This window comes from Schistocerca piceifrons, chromosome 1 (genome assembly GCF_021461385.2).
Source record: "Schistocerca piceifrons isolate TAMUIC-IGC-003096 chromosome 1, iqSchPice1.1, whole genome shotgun sequence".
NCBI classification, from domain to species: domain Eukaryota; kingdom Metazoa; phylum Arthropoda; class Insecta; order Orthoptera; family Acrididae; genus Schistocerca; species Schistocerca piceifrons.
In genome coordinates this window covers 15353094-15374475 of record NC_060138.1, presented here as the reverse complement: position 1 = coordinate 15374475, position 21382 = coordinate 15353094, and the positions used below count along the sequence as shown (strand labels likewise).

Here is a 21382-nt window from a genome sequence, read left to right as displayed (position 1 = left end):
TTCCCCTTTTGCCGGTACTCCATTTATGTACGAGTATTTTTATTACCACGCCACGTGCGCACAATGCCACCAGGTGGCATTCATTCTTGAAGTGGCCATAATCTTATGGCTCCTCAGCGTGTACTTGACGTGCAGTTACAGTACTACAGGGGTGAGTTGGCATAATGTTTTGGATCCTCAGATTATACTTGACCCGAACTTACGTCACTACAAGCCCATTGTGCTCGTAGAAACGCTTTTAATGAGGCGCGTACAATCTAACAATGCTTTTCGCTCCTATTATATCGTGTCATGTAGTGTGTTCTGAAGAACCTTAATGAAAGTTGAACGCTAATTTTCCATTATTTTGATCTGAACAGTAAGAGAACATACAACTGTATTTAGGAAACTTTCACTTGATCATGTAGTTTGAGATCTTTTGCAACAGACATATCAGCAAATTTCTCTCTTCCACCTCTACGCTAGTGATGATAATGCTCTGTAGTCACTAAAATTTGGGCGAAGGACTTGCAGGAAAAGTGCCCTTTGCGGCCGCCGAGAGACACGTGACCTGCGGCTAGGTGCACACTCCGCCAGCCACAGTGCGGCGTTTCGAGCGGTGTACTTCGCGTCCCCACAAACTTCAGCCAACTCTAATTTCTTTGAGTTTTTCGCCGTGGTCATTTCGTGTTGCTTGTCTGTTAGCACTGACAGCTCTACGCAGAAGCTGCTGTTCTGGGCCGTTAAGGGAAGGGCGTCAGGCACCGCATTTTCCGTGGTGAGAGACAGCGCCCCAAAATTTGGCATTCTAGGCGCAGTTTTGACATTGTCGATATCGGAATGTTAAATTCCGTAACGATTTCCGAAATGGAATGTTCCATGCGTCTAGCTCCAAGTACCGTTCAGCGGTCCAAGTCTGTTCCGATCGTTCTGCCAGATACTTCCTACACACTGAATGAACATAATGAATTAAGGCCCCCGTGGCGTCATTCTGTCTGTACAGGGTGTAACAATAAGGTACGGCCAAAATTTCACGAAACGTATCTTCCACCGAAAGAACGAAAATGTGTTATATGGATATTTGTCCCAGAAACGCTTTATTGCCATGTCAGAGGTCATTTTCTGTTTTTCTTTAAAATCACGTCAATAATCGTGAAACAACAGAAATAGAACGTACAATAATTGCATGAAACATTTTTACCAATGAAATGTGTAACATACCCTGTTGGTTACCGAGGGTTGGTTACCATATGAAACGGCTTCCTAAATGAAATGTTGAAAATGCCTTCGTTAGAAAGAATACATGCATCAACCCGCCATCACACAGAATCCTTGATGTGCTGACGCATCCATCGAGAATTGCCTAGTATTTCACAGCCTTCAACAATATGGGCGCAATGACTCTGCACATCCTGTACTCGGCTTCCGTACACAAGTGATTTCAGATGCCGCCTCAGATAAGAGTCTAATGTATTTACACCCAGAGAGCGTGTAGGCCAAGGAAAATGGTCCACTTCTACCTATCCACCTCTCATGGAAGCTGTAATATAGAATCCTATGAATGATAGCGCTGAAGTGAGCAGGAGCTGCGAAGCATATGTCTTGTCGCACTCGTAATGGCGTGTGTTGTAGCAGAACAGGTAGGCTGTCCCTAAGAGATCATGGGAAGTCTTTCAGTTGAGGCTAAGTGAAAAGAACATGAGGATGTAATAAGCAGTCACCAACAATGCCGGACCAAACGTTGAAAGAAAGTTTTTCTTAATGATGTGATTCTTCAGGGACGCATGAGCGAATCAGGGATTCAATGTGATGACGGTTTAATGAATGTATTCATTTAGGAAAGTGTTTCATACTGTTGAAATGCGACAACATGACGTGGGGATCTGAGAGTTGAAGGAGGTATGTAAGGAGACTTCCGGCGTACTGTCGTCGCCGACGACGTCTCCATGAGTTGTGGGATTTGCCCCACGTACGAAATGGCAAGAAATTTAATGTCGTTATATTCTGCATAAAACATACCAAACTGTGGAGCACCGACGCTTTAGCAACGTCCTTGCGTTGGGTGTGAATCGCTCACTACGTGGTATTCTCCTTGTCGATGTATATTTTCCTTGTCCTAGGATGGTTCTTACACTCTGTAATCCAGCAGCGCTATCAGCGCTTGAGAGTTGAACACTGAAATCACTTGTGCTAAATTCTGGTCCCGCCCTACTCCGTCCTACAGCAAACACACACATCGGTAACTACATGTTCTGCAAAGGAAGGCGCTAGTACGATAGATTTCAGAATACGTGGCAAACAGATATCGAACCAAGTCACAGACATCCTGTTAGGATCATAACATTTATGTATAGTACAGACGAAAGTGTAGCCGTACGACTCGAAATTCACTTCTTACGGTAAAATTGTCATTGATGTAAGCACAGAGTTGGATGATTTGGTTTGGATGTTGGTGGATGAGCGCTATATTGTTGCTTCCAGCGCCGATGTTATTGCTATCGTGGCAGAAGTTAGGTAGCAGTGCTTGCGTGCAGCTGTCGATTGTTTCAGTTTAGGATCTAGTCATTCCCAATAGCGTCTCGCGAAAAGAACTCCTGCACACTGCAGCCGGCCGCCCTGTGTCGATGTGTGGGTGCTCTGGTCGCGCGTTGAGGGCGTCGGCTGCAGGGAAAATATCTAGCGCTGAGAATATATATACGGCAGTGCTTGTCTTCGCGCTATATGTACGAATGATATAAAAGGGATGATTTTGTTTGGCGCAGGATAAGAATTGTATGTTTACTACATCAACACGGTACGCGCTGATATATTGCTGGGTTGGAAATCGGTTTTGCGCACTAATATTCAAGGTCCAAGCTCCTGTCCTCAGTGGGAGAGCAGTGTAGTTGAGTAGGAGTCTTTCCGTATTTGACGTTATGTAGGGCACGCAGTAATATATTGATGGGTGACAAGTCGGTCTCACATTCTAATATCCAAGCTCCTGCCCTCGTTGGGAGAGCAGTGTAAACAAGTAAGAGTCTATCCGTATTTGACGATATGTATGGTAAATTTAATTTCCAGTGCAATATGGCGATCTGTGTAAAATAACTGCTGAAAGTTTCGTTCGCAGGAAGGAAGAAAAGGTGGATGGTGCTTCGATACCGGTGGCTTCAGTACTTCGGCGGGTAAATTCGCTAAGAGCCAATCATAATGTTCAATTCGTTCACAATCTTTGTGCTTGGATATAGGAGCCTCTACATAGCGGAGGGAGCGTTTGTGTCTTTTGAAAGCAGAAAGGGTAACACGTGATGGACGTGGTACCATGTCAGGTCCACGAGGAAGACTGCATTCGACGTTATTCTGCGCTATTTTCGTAAACAGGTTCTGTTAGCGCAACAGGTTCCGTGCATACAAACTGAGCCATCAAGAAAGTGAGCATTAACTGTTTCTGGTACACTATACAACTTCCGCGAGGTCGACTTGATTCTTATTAGTCACGTGACATCAGTATAAGAATGAGAACCTTGTAGATGTGCTTGCGAGGGTTTGTAGCTACGCGCGCGCACTTCGCGGCATTGCGTCAGTCACACTGGGCAGTTAAGCGCTGTTAGACGCATCTCTCATATTGCGAGAGGAACAATGCATCCTGTGCTATTCTGGGAAGCATTGGAACATCTCTTTCGATGCTGGGCCATACCACAGCTATGCATCATTGCATATGGGATCAGCGTGACTGCGTCTTGGAGTTCTGTGATGTCAGTTTAACACTCGAAGAATTCTAACTGTGTACACAAAATAGAGCCAACTGTCACCTGCAGTGGTGATGGCTCGTGCTGGCTTGCATCCGACTGTGGCTCACGGCAGCGAGGCTGGCGGCGGCGTCGGGCATCGAGTGGCAGGACGTGTTTTTTACTAGCAATCTTTTGTTTAAGCCATATTCCATCGATTTCACCGACCAGTAGTATGCTGCAAATTAAGAATAACTACCCCGTACATGTGAAGAACACCAATTTAATGAATTTTCATAAATTTTTTATGTCAATGTGGTGTTAGCGGTACAGCGGTTAATGGGAAGGAGTGCGTATGTGCATGACATGGAGCAGAACAGCAGGTTAAGTGCAGAAGACTAGGTTAATTTTCATAATTTTATGTTAAATGCACTACAAAAGTTGAAGGGTGTGTGTGGCAAAGAAGAATTCACCTGAAATGGCGTTCAAAAGCATGTGAAATTAGAAAAGTGTGCCAAATGGTGGGAAGACATCAATGGCGGTAGAATATTTTAAGAAAATAGGGACGACATGGAAAACGAGTTAACAGAACAATAGGTTAAGTGCCAACAAAGGCCCAAAAATTAGGTTAAGACACCCAGAGTACAGTGCCAAACATTAGATTATGTGTCATATTTGGTCCACGTAATTAATTCTAACAAGACTCTCGTGTTTCCAGCAGGAAATGGTGAGCAAGAGAAATCCAACACCCATAAACTGATTTTTCTATAAATAAACAATATACCCTTGAATTTCCTGTCATGAGATCCTTCCTTTCCACCAGTTTCCATGTAGTCCACACAATGCCTTGAATCCCCTAAATTGTTTAAATAAACACTATTCCACACAATGTCTAAATTGTTTAAACAATATTCCATACACTACAATCAGATATCCTCCAAATGATCGATCAGCTGAGTCTTTTTCCCGCCAATTCCTAGGAAGAAGTGCCGATCGGATTTTCTTAGGTTAGTAGAGATTGCATTGACCTGACGGAATTTGAACTTCCCCTCAGGGAGTTGTGAGACATTCTCACCAGAGAGGTTAATTAATTGATCAATTTAAGTAAGTAGTCAATGTGACCTAAATGATCTTCCCACCATTTTCTTAGGTTAGTAGAAGTTGCATTGTCATGACGGAATTTGAACTTCTGACCTGGGGAGCATGGCAGGGGGGCGTAGCACTTTCCCACCAGAGAGATTAACCAATTGATCAATTTAATTAAGTTATCAAATTGATAAGAGTGAGAGGAGACCTAGTCCCATAACTCAGACTCGAAAGTGTACGCGTAGCAGCGAGGGGGAGGAGGAGGGGGCGGTGAGGCGATGGACTATAGGTTAAGTGCCTGTCAATGAAAGGAGAACAATAGGTTCGCCCCTGATGTAGGCAACCCGCACTAACAAAGTGGCCCAGCACCCTCCTTGCCCCCCTCCTTCGGGTGGCCAGTGGGTGGCCTTAGCTAGCGTAGAACTGGCGCTGGAATCGTGGAATCGGATGACCGGTGAGTGACGATAGCTCGATTAGACTGGCAGTGGAGTCGGGTGGACAGCCGGCAGCCATAGCTCGAATAGAACCGGCACTGGAGTCGTGTGACAGTAGATCGGGCAGAACTGGCGCCGGAGTCTGGCAGCGAGCATTTGGCCGTAGGTCGGCCAGAACTGACACTGCAGCTGCGAGGCCTGCCAGTCGCCGTAGCTCGGCACAACTGCCACCGGAGACGCGCGGCTTGGGAGTGGCCGCAGCGCGGTACAACTGGCGCTGCTGTCGCTGGCGCAGTAGCTCGCAGTTCCCACCTTTGTTACGAGATGTCACTCCAAAAGCCAGTCAAATACGGAGCTAGTAATATTCGTCCCCGCCGAAAATTCTCAGAGAATATAGACTAAATTGTTTGCACCAAGTGTAAGTGATGATATTCAGTTACCTAACGCCATTCTCTGAATTTTAATCTTAACTTTTCGCAGTGGCCCATAAACAAAATTATCGCTGTGCCAGACCAATACAGAGGGTACAGATACTTGGTGCTACCCGTGCGAAGATGGGGCGGGTCACCAGTGCAACGTTTCAGGCAAATGCCGGGATGGTTCCTTTAAAAGGGCACGGCCGATTTCCTTCCCAATCCTTGCCTCACCCGAGCTTGCGCTCCGTCTCTAATGACCTCGTTGTCGACGGGACGTTAAACACTAACCACCACCACCACCATCACCAGTACAAATATAATTGGGTGCGCCTCTCACAGGGCCAGTCTAGGAAAGAGTGTGACCGGCGTTGTTTTCGGACAGCTTGTGGATCTTTCAAACTGCTGTCTGTCAAGATTCTTTCGTGCATCGGATATACAGGCCTTTCTTCTGCCCAGCAAAATAGTGGACTAGCTGCTACGGCGTTACTGCCTCGACACGAGACTGTAGCGCGGGCGACTTGTGTTGCAGATGTCGGACCTGCCCGTGGAGAGCGCCGACAACGGTGACGTGGCCTCCGTGATGGACAGCCTGCACAAGAAGGCTCTCGTCCGCCCCCAGGCGGCCACCTCCGCCGCCGCCGCCGCCGTCACGCAGGTATGGCTTTCGTTCAACTGCTGAAACGATTTGCACAGCTCTGGACTTCCAGCCGTTTTTCTTGCACACTGCGGCTGGCGAGCTGTCTCCGTGTCGTGGTCAGTGAAGATTTCGCTGCTCGCTGTTTGCTCTGCATCCAAACTGTCAACGGAACACTCTTCGCCGCACTGCTGAGCGTTTCCTGGCACAGTCGAAGAATGAAACAGTCTCACATGGACTTAAGAGGCTAACCTAAAAAACGTGACGCAAGAAACGTCTCAATTCGGCCCCTGCACCACGACGCTAGGACTGGTGATCTGGTTATATTGTCCTCAATATGTGGTTTTTAAAAATTATCCACATTTATTGATCTAGAGCACTACCTTCAACATTAGATGATGTAAATATGACATTGATTCTAAGAATAGTAATCACGTTTGGACTAATAGCTGTAGTTCAGTTTTATGTTCGACTAATAGTAATGAATTGTACGTTATTTGGTCTCTTACATACAGAAAATGGTTCAAATGGCTCTGAGCACTATGGGACTTAACAGCTGTGGTCATCAGTCCCCTAGAACTTAGAACTACTTATACCTAACTAACCTAAGGACATCACACACATCCATGCCCGAGGCAGGATTCGAACCTGCGACCGTAGCAGTCGCGCGGTTCCGGACTGTGCGCCTAGAACCGCGAGACCACCGCGGCCGGCTTCTTACATACAGAAATGGAACTTCCGTCACGCTGTGTGAAAGAGGGATGGATTAAATCGATTGTTGTTCCACGTAGATCCATACAACATCATAATCACACAAAACAAGTAAAATGTGCAGCTAGGAGATAGATTCTGCGCATAGCAGGTATTGAGACTAATTGCGCCAGCTTGCACTGTAGCCAAGCGAAACAAAACAGATTGCAGAGGGGGTTTGTGCACAAATTACGTTACGCACTGTCAGAGCTGTGATTGTATCTGATGCCGTTCAGCAAAGCAAATTCGTGTGAATGGACTCAACAGATAGAACCTAGGCGGCCGAGGTGGCCGACCGGTTCTAGGCGCTTCAGTCTGGAACCGCGTGACCGCTACCGTCGCAGTTTGGACTCCTGCCTCGGGCGTGGATGTGTGTGATGTCCTTAGGCTAGTTATGTTTAAGTAGTTCTAAGTTCTAGGGGACTGATGACCTCAGATGTTAAGTCCCATAGTGCTCAGAGCCATGTGAACCATTAGATAAAACCTACCGCGAAGAAGAATTTTAGATAAAACCTACCGCGAAGAAGAATTTGAGATAAATTAATGAAAATAGCTTTTAAGGGTTACTATTGCACACTAAGGGAAAATAAAATGCATGCAAGGACAGAGAGTAACGAATTCACAATGGCGGGAACGCGTGGGGTCCGTTAGGTTCAAAAAATGGTTCAAATGGCTCTGAGCACTATGGGACTTAACATCTGAGGTCATCAGTCCCCTAGAACTTAGAACTACTTAAACCTAACTAACCTGAGGAAATCACACACAATCATGCCCGAGGCAGGATTCGAACCTGAGACCGTAGCGGTCGCAAGGTTCCAGACTGAAGCGCCTAGAACCGCTCGGCTGCACCGGCCGGCGGTGCGTTAGGATTCGCAAATGCAATTCACCGAAAATTTCTAAATTATTAGGAAAGGCATCAAGATTATTATATGGTACTGCAGGAAATTAAATAACATCTGAATCACTATCAGATTTATGTACCACGTGAACTACTACTACTACTACACATGTGGGTAAACTTCACTCACAAAGAACAAGTTAAAATCGAACAAAAATTCTGAATAAAGGGGACATCAAACTTCATAGAATCACTTTTGGAAAACATTAATGCACTTTAGCATACTCTGATACCTCACCTGGGAGCAGAACAGATTCCACGCACCCACGTGGCGAGCACAATAGGTGCATTACAAATCACAAAGAAAACTGCCTACAGTTTGTAAAATAACTGAGTGAAAATACTATGGTCCGGCTTTTGTTCTCTGTGGCAGGCCTTTAATATGCTTAAAAACACGCAAAACCTTAACTTTTTAGTTGTGAATCTACGCTCACAGAAGTGGCACGAACATGTGCTCGTGACCACATCACAAAGAAAATTGGTATGAAAGTTAACTTTATCCCACAAAACTGTACTAACTAAGCAATGACTCGAAACATTTCCTCAAATTTACTCACTGTTACTCCGCAAGCAACGTGCATAGCTGATGGCCAACACTCACACTCAATGTACATGACCATAGTATACCAACTACGTCATAACAAGAAAATTATGATGATTAAATCGCTTTCTGACTGGAAACGACCCATTTCGAACGCTTCATCCAACATCGGCAACGTCCAGCCCTCACGCCAGCCGTCCGGCGGTGCACCAGCATGACGGGCTTACGGAGACGCCTCCTTGTTCAAACCGCCTGGCGGTGAACCTTGTAATTTTACCCTCCCACACAACACTGTTAAAATTCTCTTAGTCTCGTCATTATTTTCAAACGCATCGAGAGGCATAAGATATACAAAAGAAAAGCTTTTTACTTATCTTCATTTTCTCTTCTTGTTGTTGGCTCCAAGTCTTGCTCAATTGTTTATTTATAACGCTGTGGATTCCTGATGACTAAATAACTGATGAAGAGTTGCCTGTATTGTTCCTGAATTTTATTCTTTGACACATTTTTCAACATCACACCGTCTTCACAACTTCCACTTCTATCACACCACAAATTACATTATTAGTGACACAATCAAAAACACGTCTGATTCCATTAAAGGCATGCCCACTACTACTTACATTCTGCAGTGCTCAACAATATTCTAAAGAAGTTACAGAGCATAAGAGCTTACAAACTTTCTTGACTAAAGTAGAATCGTTACTCCATTATATCATTATCTTCTAAATGAATCCAGAAATAAATATAATAATTTGCGTTAGATTGTGCATTTAATAATATGAATTTTCAGTATGCCAGATATTTTCGTAATTTCAAATATTTCTAAAAGAAGAGTAATTTTAAGCATACATACAGAGTGTAACAAATTAGTGTCTTTTTACACATTTTAGTTTGAAATTTAATACATCGTACACAAAATCAAATTAAAGTCTTTCACTGAAACAGCCGAGAATGTTCAGCTATACCAGATTCGGGATTAATCCTGGTATCGGCTGCTTCTATAAAAGAAGGTTATGTTAGAAAAAGGGTGTCCCATTACAACCTCTCTTATTGGTTGTTGCCGCCTGACACCCACTACTCTCGATTCTGTCGATCGCTTCTGAAACTTACAGGCGATGTCTTTGCTTTGCCTTTCCACAAGTTATACTTTGTCCAAGCCCGCTACACTCTGCCTTTGGCTGCTCCGTCACCTTTGTACAGCCCATCAGGCAGTCACACACTAGTGGAATGATGTAGATAGGTATTCAGAAGTCTGACACGGAAAAGTAAAACGAAGGTAGATCCATTCTTATACCTATAGGGAATATTTTATGATCATAAGAATGAAAAATTTTGTTATGCCAGTAAGTACCATGTTAATAGTAGTATGCAAACTGTTTAAATGGAGCGTACCAGCAGTACGGCTTCAATGTCGCTACAGTAATTCCCCTTCAAACCCAGAAACGTGTAAATAACAGCTCCACCGAGTAAGCCAGATAGATCATAACAACTAAATTGTTTGCGACCACATTAATTCCCAATTTTCAGAGATAGCGGTGCAGGAAACAACTTTGAATCACGCACATGCACTTACATACACACATACACCACATCTACGTGCACCATTCACAATCTCACAGCTTACCGTACACACAGTAGTATATTTACAATTAGTAGAACAGTGAGATTGTGCGTAAGATTTGCTAATACTGTGAGATCTTAATGTGTGCATGAATAACTCGGTACCATAAATTTTTCCCCTCGACGATGTCATCTTGATTTCGCCCGTAAATGTTTTCACTATTGAAATTTTGGCATTAAGCTGTTTTCAAGTGTCTACGAAACATAATACAACGTTAAAGAGGACTATGTAAAGTGGAATTAACATTACGTACAACCAATTTTGTAGTTTGTTGACATCATATACTTACAAGATTTTGACACATAGGTTTACATTACGCAGAGATAAAAAGTAATATGCGCATGATAGAACAACAAGTCAGTGATGCTAGTCAATAATCCATTTTATGTTCAAAATGGTTCAAATGGCTCTGAGCACTATGGGACTTAACTTCTGAGGTCATCAGTCCCCTAGAACTTAGAACGACTTAAACCTAACTATTCTAGGGACATCACACACATCCATGCCCGAGGCAGGATTCGAACCTGCGACCGTAGCGGTCAGCGGTCGCGCGGTTCCAGACTGTAGTGCCTAGAACCGCTCGGCCACATCGGCTGGCTCCATTTTATGTACTGCAATTTTCAATGTTTACATACATGGTGAGTCACCTAAAACTTACAACGCAAACACTGTGGAAACGGCAAGTGCTACTCATCTGTGATTTTCACAGAATGGATTGGTAGTCAGAAGCTCGTAACGTTAGCCAATCACGTTTATTTTTATTTTTTTTAATGGAACAATACCTGTTGACATTAACAAACTAAAAGTAGGGCAAATTAGAATGTGAGTGGTGTTAGTTGCAGCATTCTAGTGCGAGTCGTTTGCGACGTTTCGTAATTTGAAAAGTTCTCACATGGACGCGCGTGTAGTTCCTGTAGCAGCACAAACTAGAGGACAACACGTGTGCATACATTGGTCATGTGGGTTCCGACCAGCGTCGAGACAGTTGACCATCACAGGTTGTGTTCAAAATGACCACCAGCAGTGCCAACACCCGCTTCCAGTCCGGTGTGGAACGACTGCTGCACATTTCAGCGGAGATGTCCGAGTGGGCTAAGTAATACATCGTTGCGTATCTTCTGGTATAGTTGGTAGCATCTTGTAGACAGCGTCTTTTACGTTTCCCCATAGTGAAAAGTCTATAGGCGACATATGCAGGAAACAGGCCGGCCAAGATAGAGGTCCTCTGCGTCCAATCCAACGATTTGGAAACGGTTCGTGCACCATGGTCTGAACTGCCATCGTGCTGGTACCACGGTTCTCCTAGTCTGCAGTGAAACGTCTTCCAGTATCCGTGGAAGATGGTCTATTAGGAGGCTGCGACACATGCGCGCGTTCCTTCACACCTGTGAAGGAAGTGAGGAAGATTGGGTTTAACGTCCAGTCGACATTGTGGTCATTACAGACGGAGCACAAGCTCATGTTGTGTCAAGGATGGGAAAGAAAATCGGCCGTAACATTTCAAATGAACCGTCCCGGCATTTGATGGAGTGATTTAGGGAAATCACGGGAAACCTAACCTGCATAACCGGACGCCGGTTTCAACCGTCGTCCTCCCGAATACGAATCCAGTCAAAATATTTGCTTTACATTCCTCTGACCCCTCAACTGCCTGTAGTGGTAAGGTGTCAGTCATATGTCTTAGTTTTGCCCAGTTGGCCTTATGTGCTGTGTAGTTGTGTGTAGCTGTGTGTCTGTGTTCATGATAACAGCGTTGCCGCCGCTGTGAGAAGCGCCATCCGTGACCTCGCAGCCCGTTATAAGTGGCGGTGCATCTGCATTTGCAGTTGTTTGTCAATCCTGCTGCTGGCTCCCGATGGCGCTGTGTATGTGGGCGGCCGATTCGGACTGTCGGCGATGTAGAGGTTGCGTTCACTTAACTCCTCGTGGACTTGGTGCCCTCGGTCGTCCGTGTTGTCAGCATGGCATATAGTCGACCTAGCATGTATGCCTGCAGCTATTAATAAGTTTCTGTTACTGGCGTATCCGACAATGTCTCTCATGTAACTGAGATATGGCTCAACGTTGTGCGAGTGCTGCCCGTATAACGACACAATAATCTTCTTCTTGCCTTCGTGCACTATTTCCACTGTTGCGAGGTGTTCGTTACATCGGTGAGCTATCTGTGTAACTGTCAAGTTTCGATTGGTGACAACGATCGCACTCTTAGCATTGCATGTACCTGTTACGATGATTTGCTTGTGGCCGAAACCTGTTAGTTTGCCGTTCCTGGTGTAGGGTTCCTGCAAGCAGACCTCCTCTGAGTGCACTCTGCCCACTGGTGTAGATAGCTCCATACCAACTAGTGTCTATTTTCATGGATGTCGGGTGGATACAAAACATTTAGATCCCTATTGATTGTGATCGAAGTATACTCGTCCGCGGGCCCTCGCAAGGTCTTTGTACACATTTTATAGACTGTACTTTTCGCCCATTCACGTGCAGGCTTTGTGTAGTCGTGCAGTCAATTCTTTACTGTCTGTCGGTATATTGACTGATTTCAGCAAAACTTTGTCTATCTGCTCGGTCGTCGGATAGCAGATTGTGGCACCTTTCGAGTTGCCAATTCTAGTCGCAAGTAACGAAGTTGTTTGGGAGGTGAGTCTGTTTCCTAGCCTCAAAAGGTGTATTTTTCTTCCAGCTTTAAAATGTCGTCTGTTCCCAAAGATCCGTGTTGTGTGGGTCTGATGATTCTTTCGCTGTCTGCTCGGGCTGCGAGTGTGTTGTGGGTGTCTGTATTTCCCGTTTTGTGTCGTGTCCTTGTTTTACGTTCGAGCTTACGTGGTAGAAATTGTGTTGCGTTGTCTGTTTGTTTGTGTGCTTTTCGAATCTTCAAGTTTTCACTTTTTCCCTTCCATGCTGTTCATCATCATGCCTTGTGATTCTGTGTACTGTGTTATTCGTGTTTCTGAACCCCCCCCCCCCCCCTCCCCGAGGTGAACGTCACCGGTTTGATGTGGGTTTTACACTTTTCGGTGTTGTAGGCCCTGTTGTGTTTCGGTGTGTCATGTTTGTGTTCTGTCACGGTGCTTTCTCCTATGTCTGTGTGTTGGGTGTATCCTTGGGTGTCTGTACATGTTTCATGAGCTGGATAGTTGTTGGTGCACATGTCATCATTAATTTAGTATTGTTCTTGTTTGTGATGTCTACGCTTTACACGATCATTACTAACTAATTCTATTTCTAATTCTTCTATTCTTAACAAAAAAATGGCTCTGAGCACTATGGGACTTAACATCTATGGTCATCAGTCCCCTAGAACTTAGAACTAATTAAACCTAACTAACCTAAGGACATCACACAACACCCAGTCATCACGAGTCAGAGAAATATTCTTAACAGAAAGCATGTCTCAATGGTAGCCCATTGGTACACTTCACGTTTTAGGTGCCTGGGTACCTCATAGTCCTCAGCACCTTGCACGCGCAGTAGATCGATGTGTTCCGTTGTCTGTGAGTAATGGCACTGAACCGCTTTGTTGGCAACCAAAGACGGGTGTGTGGATTTCAGTGTTGCCGAACGTCTCCGGGAGAAAGCCCGCCTGTTGCAGCCATGCAGTTGCGCGGCGCCCTGACCTCGTCCTGGTAGCTGGAGACTTGTGTTTCCGGCGCTGAATGTCTTCGTATGCGCGTAATGGAGGTCCTCTTGACATTCCGTGGTCTTAGTAGACACACTTTTGATAATTGTAGTCTGTGTTTGCGATCAGTTTTTCAAGTAACTGTTTGTATGTGAGGCATTCCGGACCACCTGATTTGTTGCAAGTACGGTTTCAGGATATACATGGTACGGAACCAACCGCCTTTTCGGGAAAATCGGTTTGGATGTGTCCCGGTTCGGCACATTTGTAGCACACGGCTCCGTCTCGCCTGTAGCGCTTAACTGGGTATGCTTAGTCATAGAATGTGTAGCATTTCTGCATCCTTACGAAACGCCTCGAAATATATATATATATATATCCGTTCTCTTTACATAAGGATATACCATTTTAGAGGACTAACCTCAATAAGGTTGTTCATCGTACGCTTGAGTTTCTGTCCTGTTTCAAACTTCAGCTTCACTTCTTCGTTAAACATTTCTCTGCTGACGTCCTCACTGAGGTTAATCTTATACAGCCCCACCATAAAATCCTTCTTCGAAATATACGTGGGGACGTTTTATGTGGTCATTAGCGGTCTGTTTTTACGGACCTCTTCGAGTTTAATGTCCTTCAGCTGCGATGTTTCCTCTACGATTTTCATGGCATCCGTCTTCGTCTCGGTTTCGATAATCGTTGTGTTGCCGGCAGGTGTGGCCGTGCGGTTGTAGGCGCTTTAGTCTGGAACAGCGTGACCGCTACGGTCGCAGGTACGAATCCTGCCTCGGACATGGATGTGTGTGATGTCCTTAGGTTAGTTAGGTTTAAGTAGTTCTAAGTTAAAGACGACTGATGACCTCAGAAGTTAAGTAGCATAGTGCTCAGAGCCATTTTTGAACGAATCATTGTGTTTGTTGTTGACGTGATCCCGCTTATTTTGATTTTATCCTGAAGTGGATTGATTGTTTCCGTCAATTTTTTTCTCGCACCGCCCTCGTGTCCTGATTGTCTGTTAGCTTAAAAAACACAACACCTGTTTTGTTTGCCTTTACTTTCCCAGTTTTACTAAACATTTCGTATATAAACTTCGTGACACTAGGAACAGAAGCTACAGCAGCATACTTTGGGAATTTGGCATTTCCGTTCGCAGTTTGTAATTGTCTTCTTGGAGTGCCTCGATTTTCGCTTCTACTTGGGCACTTCTGAATGACGCGTCAGGCGCATTGGCGACTGCAAGTTCCTTTCTTAGTCTTTCATTTTCCACTTTTGATTTCTCTTTGTTACCTGTGAGTTTGGCCTGACCAAGAGCAAGTGACCAAATTTCTTGTCTAACAGGTACAGCAATTGTTGAGGATACCCTTTTTTGTTTTAATTCAGCTCGGAAATGTGCGAGAATATCATCGAGAGTTTCTGTTCGTTTTCTCTCCGTGTCTGATCTTTGCGGCGTAGCCTCCCCCTCGAGCTAGCTGCTCCGGTCGGTGTGTCGTTCCCACCGTCTGACTTCTGTGGTACGCTCGTACCCGGGGATCGGATCGCGCCATCACTATTCGCAGATGTTGCCGCCAGATTGAAGGAAGGTACCTGCTCTAGTGTCGGCGTACTAACGCGGACGTGGATGTAAACTTGTCGGAGTGTCCCTAGTGGCTGGGTGTGTGAGCCGCCCACGGCGACGCTGTGACACCTGCTGCCGCAGCCACTCACTCGCCGGGCCCTGGGCAGGCCGCGCCAGCTGAGTGGGCGGCCCGCGGCTGCCAGCAGCGGCTGAAGCGGCCCCCAGCCGGCGCGCGGCTCCAGCCGACACCGTCTGATGTTGGAAGGTGTTGGTCCAGGCCGAGCGCCGCGGCAGGCCGGCGATCCCTCCACGCTGGCGTTGCCGGTTGCAGTGTAAAGCTTTTATCGCTCGGACTCTCTAATCGCACCCGATTTCTCTTTCAAATGTCGCGCACCACGACGAATGTCACTTCCGGCACTTGTGAGAACAAACGCTAGTCGTTGAGATCCACTTCTACCACGTGAACACCACGTTCCAACACGGAGCCGACATCGAGCCACAACCGAGCAGGCAGCCATCTTGGAGGGACTACGATGACAATATACGACCTCGCGCAAATTTGCACACCCGAGGGGAGGTCACAAAACGTCATTGAACCGTTCTTCGTCATTCACCCTACAGCCTGGATCACGCTCCTTCCGATTTGCGTTTGTGTGGCCCAGTGTACGGTACACTCGGTGGGAAGCAGTGCCTACCTGGGTCACGTGGAAGTTACTGGTGCTACAGGACGTTGGCTCCGACGTCGACCAGTAGAGTTTCATCACGTGGGCGCACAGGCCCTTCCAGTGAGGTGGCGTAAGGTTGCCGCGTTCGACGAAGATCGTATTGTAAAATAGGGTTTTGTAAACCCTCCATGTATTGAAATCCTCTATAAAACCAACTTGCTTTCAAAAAAATATGGTTTCATTACTTATTGAACACCCCTCGTATATTAGAGTAAATGTTAAAACAATCGAGAAAAATTTTAGTTCAGACATCTGTTTGTTCATTGAGTACGTATTGTGGTTTTTCTTTGAAGGCTCTCGAATTTCTTCCTCAGCACCCGTTAGTCTTTCTCTATCTTAAAGATTGCTCCGTGCTGCTGGTTTTATGATTGTAGTTTCGTAGATGTGCACTGAATTAAGATTTACAGTTCTCGCTTGCGTCTGAGTGCTCCCTCAGTTTCGTGAAGAAACATCTACCCGTTTGCTCCACACACAAATTTTCACACTCTCCACATTTGATTTTATAAATCCCTGATTGTGTAAATGGGTTTAGTTTTGCGAATTGTGTGTCTGACTATGGTCCCTACGTTGTTGCTCGAGCGGAACCCGATTCTTACATTTGTTTGGCGAAAATTCTCTCTGATATGGTACCGTAGTAAGGTAAAGCAACGTGTTTAGTTTCTTAGGATTCTGTAGTTGAATCGGTAAAAACGGAACCCTTATAGGATCAAAATACAGGATGCTGCTCGAGTTTAGGGGCAATACCAAAAAGGCCGATGCGTGAATAGCAATCTGGGCTGAGGAGCTGCGCCGCGCCGGGGTAGGCGCCAGTCGCCAGTCGCCAATCGCCAGTCGCGCAGAGCCACGTCGCGGTCAGCACATCAGGCCGGTGAGCGGCAGACACGAAGAAATATTATCATTTGTTATCCGATTGTCCGTCCGTCTGTTAAGAGCCCTTTTTCTAGCTACGCGCGGACGAATAGCCTGCCGGTACTGATTTCGATATAAGGCAATAATCGCCGAGAACCTCGATTCCCGGGATAGATTACCCATAATTTTGTACGGAGACCTTGCTGTGCGAGTTCTGCTCGCACGTTTCCCGATTTTTTTATTCTGCTTCTGCTTCTCTTGCTAGTGTTATTTCTTTATCTGTATTGTGCTCTTCTTACGCAAAGTGGTAGTATACATTCTGTGTACCTTAACAGCCCTTTTAGCTGTTATTTGTTGCTATATGTTGTACTGTACACAACTCTTCGGTAATTTCGTTTTGTCCTAATCGGAAGTTAATGGTTATATCGGTAAAGTAGTGAAAAGAACAGTTTCTTATGCATTTCTGGGTGGCACAAAACGTTGAGGATTATGCTGTTAGTGCGAGTTGATTTCCAAACAATTCCGAATTTATGGGCGCCATTGTCATTCTTAAACACCAAATCTAAAAAATTAATGGACTGTTGTGTTTCTAATTCCGTAGTTAAAACAATTTTTGGGTGTACACAAATTATGAAAGCGTACTTCCGATTTCATCAATTGTGCCAATTAAGAGGAGTATCGTCTACATACATCTTGTAATGTAAAAGCTTACTAGGAGTATCAGTGTATTTTTAAAGAATAGGTTCTCTAAATGGTTTACGAATATATCTGCCAGTGTGCTAGCAACACAACTACCCATTGCAACACCATCTGGTTGTGAATATATCTCATCTTGGAATTTAAAGTAATTGAAAGATAAGATCAACTGTAGGAACTCAGTAATTGCGTAAATTCCGAATGCTCTAATTTTGTTGTGTTTTTGTAGGGTCTTTTTTTATAATGTCAAACGTTTCTAATAGATTTACTGTATCGACTAAGACGACCTTTTTTTTTTATGTGCATGTATGCATACGTCTGTATTCTGGGCAGCTACATCAATGGCATTCGTAACTTTACAGTGTGTTTCAAAAGTTTATTATTTTCTATTAGTGTATTAAATTTCTTACTACTTCTACTATCAGGCAGAATAACCGATAATTTTCGTAAAACTAATGCACGAATCGGTTTCCGCTCGAACAAAGTAAGGACAACCCGTGAAACAAAACCATTTACACAATCATAAAATTAGGTGTGGAGAATGTGAAAATTTATGTGTGGGGCAAAGAGGTATATATTTCTCCAGCAGATTCGGAGGGCACACAAACGTTAGGAAGAGCTGTAAATCATCATTTAGTGCACATCTACGAACCTATAATCATAACACCAGCAACATCGAAGAATCCTTAAGAGATAGGGTAGAGAAAGACAGATTAATGGATGCTCTAGAAGAAATTGAAATTTATAGCTTCTTCAAAGATCAACCATAGTGCATACTCGGAAATAAAAAAATCCTCGATTGTTTTAGTCATTTACTCTCACGTGTTGTACCGCGAAAAAGTTTCTATCACTCCCTTTTAAGAGTGCGATTGAACCTGAGTAGCCATGATTTCTTCTTCTTTTCTCGTTCTTCCCAAATTCCCTGTGTTCTCTCTTGTGTTCTACCGATCATCTTTTTCCCGTTCTGTTCTCCGTGTGTTCTTGTTTAAGTGTGTGTTTCTAAACTGTTCTCTATTGGTTATGTTCTCTTGTGTGATACCCAGTTCTTTAATGTCTTCGTCTGTTTCAGTGATCCACTTTGTCTTGTTTTTGCTCTTGTTCACTATCTCAGCCTGGTTTTATTCATCCTGCCCATAAAATTTCGTCCTTCTCTTTCTAATGGTGTTTTCCTTTTTTTTACGATCGTATTGACCAACTAGGATCACGTTAACAACTTCAGTTCCTCTTCTTCCTTTGTTGTTGTTTCCTATTTTTCCACTATTCCCTCATTTTCTCCCCATGAATTCTCTTCCTTTCTTCTGTTGTACCCGGTTTTTTTATTTCTTCTGCTTTGAAAGCCTTCCAGATTTAGTATTTTATTTTTAAAAGGGTTTCTTTCTGCTATTTATTATTCTTTGATGTTGCTTCTTTTTAGATCTTTCCTTACTTCTGTAATCCACGCTATTTTCGATTTTTTCTTCCAGATATATAGGAGTATTTGTTTTGTTAGTCTATTTCCATCCATTCGGTAGAGGTGTCCGAAAAAGGTTAATCCTCGTTTAGCCATTACTTCAGATATTTTCTCTATATTTTTGTAGATCTCCTCATTATTTCTCACTTTCCAACCATATGCACTTTTTATTGCACCTATTATTTTTCTAATAATCCTTCTTTCCAGTACCTCTAGTCTCTCCATCTTATAGTTCATCGTTAGACATTCAGATCCATACAAACATACTGGTCGTACCACTGTGGTTTAGTGTTTTAGTTTTGTTTTTCTAAATATACATTTCTTGTTCTAAATATTTTGGTCAAACCATATGCTGTTTCCATTTTGTCAATTCTTACATCTATTGCAGATTTTTCTAGTCCATTCTGATATGTTTCTCCAAGATATTTAAATTTATTTACTCGCTCCGTTTTACTTATTTGTGTTTCTATGTATTTTGGGGCATTTTTTATATTTTTCACGAATTTTATTTTTTCAGCTGAAATTTTCAGACCAGTTCCTTTTGCAATTTTTTCCAGAAGGTTTATTTGGATAACTGCTTCTGTCAGGTATTCTGAAAGTATTCCAAAATCGTCCGCAAAGGCCAAGCAGTTTACCTTAATTCCATTTGTTTTCCTTCTCAGAGTTATTGGTTCAATGTTGTGATTTTTTAACTCCGAATTCCAGATCCTTATATTTTTTCTAGAACACAATTAAACAGTAAAGGTGATAAGCCATCACCTTGTCTAACACCAGTTTCTATTTCAAATGGCTGAGATACTTCTCCCATAAATTTGACTTTCGATATTGCACCTGTTAGTGTTTCACGAATTATATTTGCTAATTTTGATTTAACACCAAATTCTCTAATGACCTTATCTATTGTTTCTCTGTCTATACAATCAAATTCTTTCTTGAAATCAATAAATGACAATATTATGGATTTGCTGGTTAACATTCTATGGAAAATTATCGACTTTAAGTCAAAAATTTGTTCTGCATAGGATCTTTCTTTTCGAAAACCACCCTGATATTCTCCCAGTTGTTTGTCTAAAGCATCTACCACTCTGTTCAGGAGAATTTTTGCTAATATTTTGTATGCCACTGGCAGAAGTTACACACCTCTGTAATTATTGACATATTGTTTGTCTCCCTTTTTATGCAGCAAGTGGATTAATGCAGTTTTCCATTCAAATGGAATCTTTTCAATTTTCCAAATTTCTCATAAAGCAGCTGTAGGTCCTTTATGATTTTTGGTTCTGACCACTTTAATATTTCTGCTGTAGTGAAGTCTTCAAAAAATGGCTCTGTGCACTATGCAACTTAACTTCTGAGGTCATCAGTCGCCTAGAACTTAGAACTAATTAAACCTAACTAACCTAAGGACATCACACACGTCCATGCGCGAGGCAGGATTCGAACCTGCGACCTTAGCGGTCGCTCGGCTCCAGACTGTAGCGCCCAGAACCGCACGGCCACTCCGGCCGGCTGTGAAGTCTTCACCACTTGCTTTATCGTTTTTGACTGTTTTGATGGCTTCATGAATTTCTAACTCTGTTGGTGGGAAGTCTTCCTCTAGATTTTGATGTGTCACTGGAAATTCTAATTTATCTGTGGGAACCGGACACTTTAACAGCTTTTCAAATAATTTGGCTAAAATTTAACAATTTTTTTTGTTTTCTAATCCCATTTGGCCATTTTCAACTTTGAAACAAATACGTGGTACCTGTTATCCTTTAAGTATGTGTTTAAAAGTATGGTAAAAATTTCTAGTATTTCTTATGTGAAATGTTCTTCTATTTCAATAAGCTGAGAATTTTCAAGGTTTCTTTTGATTTTCCGGATTGTATTTGATGTTTCTTTCCTTTGTTGTCTGAATTGTTCAAGGTCTTTGTCTTTTTTGGAACATCTCCATTTTCTCCATTTTTGAGCTCTTTGTGTTATTGCTTCTTCACACTCCTCATTCCACCATGTCTTCTTTTTATTCTTGGTCAAACCTAAATTTCTCTCTGCTACTTGAGTTTCTGGAGTTCGCACCAATCACCTTCTTTACGTTTCCCAATTTCTTCTCTTAATTTTTCTATATTTTCTTTTGTAATATTAGCTGTAGTGTTGTTGTACCTGATCACTTTCTTGGTCACATTTATGTTTTAGATGGGAGAAATTTCCTTTTAATCTGAATCGATTTCCCCATTTCTATTTTAAGATTCATAATTTCCTTGATACACCTTTTATATATGGCTACGTCATCCAGTTGAAATTCTCCTAGGTTTGGATTAGGATGTCTCCAAGTTTCGGCTTTTCTTGGTAGTTTGCGGAAATATGTGGACATTTTACACATATTGATCAGTCTTTCACAATTTCTGTCTGTTCTTGAGTGTGCTGGATATTCACTTACAATATTCCTAAA

At 43.4% G+C, this 21382-nt stretch overlaps 1 protein-coding gene across 6 annotated transcripts in view; it reads left to right on the top strand.

Moving 5' to 3' along the window:
• LOC124788346 (NAD(+) hydrolase sarm1) overlaps positions 1–21382 on the top strand; it is an 894874-nt gene that overhangs the window by 712874 nt on the left and 160618 nt on the right. For all 6 annotated transcript variants that reach the window (XM_047255633.1, XM_047255619.1, XM_047255610.1 and 3 more), the window contains one exon: positions 6152–6277. In XM_047255633.1, the coding sequence (XP_047111589.1) occupies positions 6152–6277 (126 nt within the window). The remainder of the gene's footprint in view (positions 1–6151; positions 6278–21382) is intronic.